Source organism: Triturus cristatus, chromosome 7 (genome assembly GCF_964204655.1).
Source record: "Triturus cristatus chromosome 7, aTriCri1.1, whole genome shotgun sequence".
NCBI classification, from domain to species: domain Eukaryota; kingdom Metazoa; phylum Chordata; class Amphibia; order Caudata; family Salamandridae; genus Triturus; species Triturus cristatus.
This window is the reverse complement of record NC_140590.1, coordinates 1,827,725,658-1,827,732,442: the sequence shown is the minus strand read 5'-3', so window position 1 is coordinate 1,827,732,442 and position 6,785 is coordinate 1,827,725,658. Positions and strand designations below refer to the sequence as shown.

Below are 6,785 nucleotides of genomic sequence, written 5' to 3'. Positions count from 1 at the left end.
ACTGGTAACATGTTATCATGGTCCCTAAGAGACACTGGTAGCATGTTAGCATGCTTCCTAAGATATACGGGTAGCATTTCAGCATGTCCCTATGATGCACTGGTAAGATGTTAGCATGGTCCCTAAGATACACTGGTAGCCTGTTAGCATTGTCCCTAAACTACACTGGTAGGATGTTACTATGCTCTCTAAGATACACTGGTAGCATGATAGAATGGCCCCGAAGACATACTGGTAGCAGGCTAGCATGGTCCCTAAGATACAAATGTAGCATTTTAGCATGTTCATTAAGATACACTGGTAGCATGCTAGCATGTCCCCTAAGATACACTGGTAGCATGTTAGCATAGTCCCTAAGACGCACTAGCAGCACACTGGTAATTCGTTAGCATGTCCCCTAAGATACACTGGTAGCATGTTAGCATGTTCCCGAAGATACACTGGAAGCATGTCAGCATGTTACTTAAAATGATACCTGGGCCTTTACGTGTAACAAGTTGCGAGCCCTCCTTGAGGTTAAATAAGTGGGCCATAGCTGCCTACCTAATGGTTTTGCCAGTCAGGGAGTAAAAAGCATTTCACTTCAGTTCAAACATGCTTCACTGGAACGTATAATGATTAACCCTTTCTTTTACATCGCCCGTTACCTCAGCAGGATGGGTCTGAAGGTAACGGAGACTGACACACTGGCCCCTCCCCCCACCCTCCGGGTGATGGGAGCGAAAACTCACACATAAGTTATGGTATTTATATATTAGCCACTTGAATATGGCTGATTACAATTACTTGCTGGTCCCGAAACTTAGGAAGGCCAGTACGGTCTGGATACAGTAGTAGGAAAAGAGAAGGTAGGGCACCTTAACCACAGACCGCATTCACACACATGTTCCACGTCAGCAGTGCTGTTCTCAGGGGTGTTGTATCCACAAAACTGCTCTAGTTCCTGTTATTCAGGTGCTGATGTCTCATCTCTCCTGTAGGTTGGGACGTGAATACTACTCAGCCAACCTAGTAAGGACCACTCTCCGTGACGTAGGGCCTATTACAAAGGGAGCATGCAGAAATGTAGGAAGGAAGGTGGGGGGGGCCACAAAACCCGCAGCCCCTGCCGAGCCCAGGCAGTGCTCTGGGCAGAAATGAAGACAAGTGCTAAGAGAAGTTTCTAAAACATCAGGGTGCTGTCAGAACTGTGTGCTGGGTTGGAGCAAGAATTTACATTATAATTTGCATAAAAAGGGTAGGATTTGGGTTCCCTTGGCTAAGCATTATAGGGCCATCCTAACTACCTGGACTTATCCAAAAAGAAACTTTCGTATGTCACTCTGAAATCTCTGTATTTTCAGGAACTGGCAAGCTGATGTTTAAGACAAAATGATTGCCTTTCTGACTATATTTCAAAATTATTTGTTAAGCTGATATTTGAGGAACAATTCATGCAGAGTGCAGTAGGCTGTGTGCTGATTGTGGGTGCTAGCTACCAAGTACTGCTATTGTCTCTGTTTCAGGGCGTGTGTGATGGCATTTTCTAATCCGTATTTGAAGACTTCAGGCCCAGCTATGTTACCGATGTGCGCTGGCACAAACTGGCACAAGGCCATGCAAACTCTCACAAGGTTTATTAACGTTCCAGAACAAGAGTTGTTTTGCTCCGGAAACGTGCAATTTTTCAGAGTGCATAAAGAGCTTTCTACTGCTTTACATCAATTGGACATTATTGGGGTGTAACTGAGGTTGGTTAGTGCTGGAATCCATAGTTTTGGCGCAAAGCACGATCTACTAAGGTAGACATACTGGAGTTTGCATAAAAAATAATGCCTCCTTGAAGCAGGCAGAATAGGGGAAACACATTTGTTTGTCCAACGACTCACACATTTTATGTGTGTTGCAGCACACAGCACCCACACAATGTGTGGGATGCTCAGATTTTCTCTTTGAATTAAAACTATGTATGTGTCCATTACAAATCCGATGTTTGATAGCTCACACTCACCTCCACACCTTGGTGCGAAGATGTGCATCATGCTAGGCAGCCTTTTGAAAGAGCAGCACAGGGTTGACAGCAGCAGAAGTCCATTCACGTTGCTGTGTCTGGGCTGTTTGCTGCCCCTTGCACAATAGCGTGCATCAACGTTGGCTGCTGCGCTGCGTTGCTCTAAAAATGATGGGCCTTTTTCATGAAAAGTGTTGCATCATTGGTGAAAAGTGTTGCATCGCTGGTGCACCCTTCTTGTGATACCTTGGATGCGCCATATTTATTTTACGGTGCTCCATGTCACAAGGATTGACAGATACGCTGGAAATCTCAATGTATCGGTCCTCACAAAACCCACGCATTGCTGAAGTTGCGCCGTAAGCATGACTCAACTGCAGCAATTCATTAGGGAGCCCTATACTTATTCCACTACATCACTCTTACAGCAGGCATAAGGTTTTGACGCAGTGGCGTAGTGAACTCTGATAGATTTCATTGCACCACTTCTACGAAGCTTGTTTGCTGGGAAACGCCCACCCTGCATACATCATACATGACACAGGTATAATGTAGCGCAGGTGTTTACAAAATGACGCATCTGCTTAGATAGACAGGTGGTGTAAAAGTGCGGCAAGGGGCTCATGAATAAGCCCCAATAAATATGGGACTCTATGTCAGTCACTGCTACTGCATGAGGCCTGAACATGAGTTGTTGGTGTGACCTGTATGCTTGTTGGTCCTGTGAAATGCATATGTAATTGAGCAGTGGTACTGGTGAATTAACCTGTACAATGTTTTTATCCCCTCCCTCTATGGCATATGATAGTGAGATCTGTATAACCTTTAATTTCTTTCTCCCTGACCCTTGAAAGCAGATTTTTAGAACCCCCCCTTAAAGGCAGGAAGAAATCTGCTACATACATTTGGATAAATGATACGCCATGAAAAATGTAATAGTCAGATTTTTTTCAACTGCCTGTAGCGCATATTGATCATTAGATAATTTTAGGTGAAATCGAGCAAAAAAAATAAAACATTTTGTCATGGATTTTTTATTTCAACAACTTTTTGGGAAAAAGCAAGCTAGAGTAAATCGAGGTTGTAAACAACAAAATAATGAGAATATGTTTAATTCCCTTTCAAAGCATCTGTTTGCTAGTCTGGTTATGTGAAAATTGTGCTGTAAATTTAACACTTTGGCAACTATATCATATTAAACTTCCCTTAGGGAAGCTTTGCTCTCTTGCTTTAATGCTGCTCATGCATTACACCCCACTGCTTTTTAAAGATGATCAGAAGCCACTCATCTAGTTGCTTGATTTGTATTTTTTGCGGCCAGTGTATTTTGTACTCATTTGGATACTTTTTGTGAGATACAAGCTAATGATTAAAGCAGCCTTTTAAAACACCTGCAGGCTGCATCCTAAGAAACATTGGGCACATTCACTAACTTGTTTGTTTAGGTTTTTGCAAATTAGGCCCTGTGGCCTGCATCCCAAATGATGACTTTTGGATGATTGCCAAATCCATCCTCCAACAACTGTAACCTTGCAAATGGTTGACAGCGCAAGAGAACAATTGTCTCTAAGAATACAAACAGACAATGGACCGTCAGAAACAACCGCGTCCTTTTACCAGATCAGTGACAGATTATCGGAAACACAAATATCATGTGGACAGAATATTGTGTCAAAAATATCGAGGACAAGAATATCGAGGTCAGTGCAAATAGCTCAGTATAAATACCCTATTCTTTACTCCAGAACTACGTATCATGAAGATACATGTATTGTCAAGGTACATATATGTGGAGTTATATATAGTAAAACTGTACTTACCCATAGAAAATGACCCATACAATATTCTTGTCCTTGATTTTTTGACACAATATTCTGTCCCATGATACTTGTGTTTCCAACATTTTGTCCAAATACCCCTTTTACAGGAAAACATACAACAATGTCTCTGAGAGTTACCAGGTTGTCTCCCCACATTACCACATTACCACATTACCTAACTGTCCCTCCCTGTATTTACCTAGGATGTCTTTAACTGTGCAGAATTGACAGAAATTTCCATTGATTCGATTGGTAAAATGATTCTCCACTCCACATACATTCTTTCTGATTTTAGATGTAGGATCCTAATCACATCTTATTGTCTCTTTATCCTTTTTACTTTTCTCAGAGTGTTTTTCAATTCTTGGTTCTTCAGGCTGTAAATAATAGGATTACACAAAGGAACCATACCAATGTACACAAGAGATAAGATTTTGTTGTGTGTCAGTGAATAGGCTGAAGGTGGACGCAGGTACATGACCAAGAGAAAGCCGTAGAATAACATCACCACGGTGAGGTGCGACCCGCAGGTGGAGAAGGCCTTGTCTCTCCCCTCGATGGAATGAATCTTCAGGATGGATGAGAGGATGTTGAAATAAGAGGTGAGGATAAGAACAAAAGAGAAAAGTCCAACTAAAGCCCCACAGATGAAGGTCAATGTCTCTATGGCATGGGTGCTGCTGCAGGAGAGCTTCATCAGCGCTGTGATGTCGCAGAAGATGTGGTTGACTTGACGTGACTCACAAAACGAGAGTGCAGATGTTAGGACCGTGTGTGGGATTGGCTCCACCAGGCTGAAGATCCAGGATCCGGCCGCCAGCCGAAGGCACAGAGTTTTAGTCATGATGGACATGTAACGTAAAGGATTGCAAATGGCAACATAGCGATCATAAGCCATGGCAGTGAGAAGTACGGTCTCTGTACACACCATAGCGATGAAGAGGTACAACTGCATCAGGCACGCAGCGAAGGAGACCCGTGGCGCCTCCGCAAAGAAGGTGGCCAGCATTTTGGGGAAGACAGTGGAGGTGTAAATGATGTCTACCAAGGACAAGTTCACCAGGAAAAAATACATGGGCGTGTGCAGATGGGAATCAGAGTATATGATCACAGCTATGGAAAGATTCCCCGAGATAATGATGAGATAAACAAACAGAAATGCAACAAAAAGAGGAACTTTCAACTGAGGGAGGTCAGAAAAACCAACAATAATGAATTCTGTGGTAGATGTAGCGTTTTCCCTCTTCATTCTGGTCCACAGAAAGCTGGCAAGCTTTCCATTCGTGGGGAGCTTCCCATGTATTGTGTAAGAATGTAATGTTGGACTAGTTGTGTGCAGCAATGGACGGGAAGTGAACTTCTCTAGGTGTGCAGGAAGGCCGGATTTCAATCTTCCAAAGCGGTTTCTGCAAAGCCTCTTGTTTTTAATCACTCTGCAGCTGAATGTACAGTATGTAAATTCATTGCAAAGCCTGCAGAGATGTTGTGAAACAGCTTGATGTGCACTTTAGCATTCAAATTTCTCCAGAACTGTGTTCACAGAAAGAACTTAGATTCTCCAGAGTCGTGAGATGAATATTAGCTCTCAGGGTCTACAGAAGTGCAAGACTGTGTCTGTGTCTGTGACGTAGAAGAGGTGCTTATATCCAAACCTAGGTCTTCAGTGCACTGGACCGTCACCTTTCTTCAGCTCCTCCACTGATAATATCTGCCTTCAGGCTAAACAGCAAGAGAAAATGGCCTTATTCATTAATTCGTAAACAAGCAATGAAGACAAAATGTTAGCTTGTGCAGCACAGAATGATTGAATTTTCAGGCAACGTATGTTTGAAAATATTTCTTTTAAGTGCGCCTATCAATCAAAATTCAAGGACCACTTCACAGATTTTTCTATATATATTTACGGAGTCCAATGAAAATCCAGAATGACCAGACCCATGTCAGATTTTCAGGGCAGACACTAGCTATGTAATTGCATTCCAATTAGATTAATCAAGTTAAATTATGTGGGCTTCCTGAAAATCCGGCATGAATCCTGCATGTATTGATTTTTGATGAATATATTAATCTATATCACCAGGTTTTTAATTCAGCAGTATTTGCCTATATAGGCAGAGAAGTCTGAGCTCCCTCTGTACATACACAAGTAACTTACCCGTCACTCACAGAGACACTCGAGTTGACAACGTAAATTGCGACCAACACAGCATAATTTAAACTTAAAACAAGACTTCAGATGGGAAACATCGTTTACAACGCGGGGATTAAATCGCGATGCCATTACATCGCGGTTTTTACAACGCAAGTCGTTACAACGACTTGCGCTAGATGGCGCTCTAGGAAAAGGAATAGTATAATTTACTATCCAACACCTTCCCTACTGTATGTAGACTGGAGTTGGAATAGTAAATTTTACTACTCCTAAGTCCAGCGCCCTCCAACGCAAGTCGTTGTAACGACTTGCGTTGTCAAAACCGCGAAGTAATGTACCGCGATGTAAATGTATGCGTTGTAACGTCATACATCCCTTCAGATATTCTGTTTTCTATTTTTAAAACAAACCAGCATGATTGGTAGTGGAGTCCCCCTCCCTACTCAGACAAATTTAATAAACAAGGGGACTGATTCACAAATGTGACTTATGCTTCTGAGTAAGTTTACACTTTTGAGTAAGGTAACTATATTTTGGCATTCAGTGTAAGTCACCAATAACATGGAAAACAATAGTAGCTCCAGCACTATACATGGCTGCAACACCCTCCCATAAAAAATAATGGAGGTTAGGACTTAAAATAGAACCCCATAGGAAATATGTTACTTTATCCTTCTCCACAGACCATTATCTAGTAATGCTACATTTCCAGATACATCGCTAGCCACAATCTCAAACCTTCTTACAAAATACTCAAACCCATGCATCCCTGGTGACCTCAGCATAAGGTTTGACAAACCTAATATGCCACACCCCACAACTA

The 6,785-nt window shown here is 42.2% G+C and overlaps 1 protein-coding gene across 1 annotated transcript; it reads right to left on the bottom strand.

Annotated features, from left to right (window-relative positions):
* Positions 1-4,126: 4,126 nt before the first annotated feature.
* LOC146813312 (olfactory receptor 8U9-like) lies at positions 4,127-5,059 on the bottom strand. The gene has a single exon (XM_085615377.1). The coding sequence runs from the start codon at positions 5,057-5,059 to the stop codon at positions 4,127-4,129; it is 933 nt and encodes a 310-aa protein (XP_085471503.1).
* Between the last annotated feature and the right edge of the window lie 1,726 nt (positions 5,060-6,785).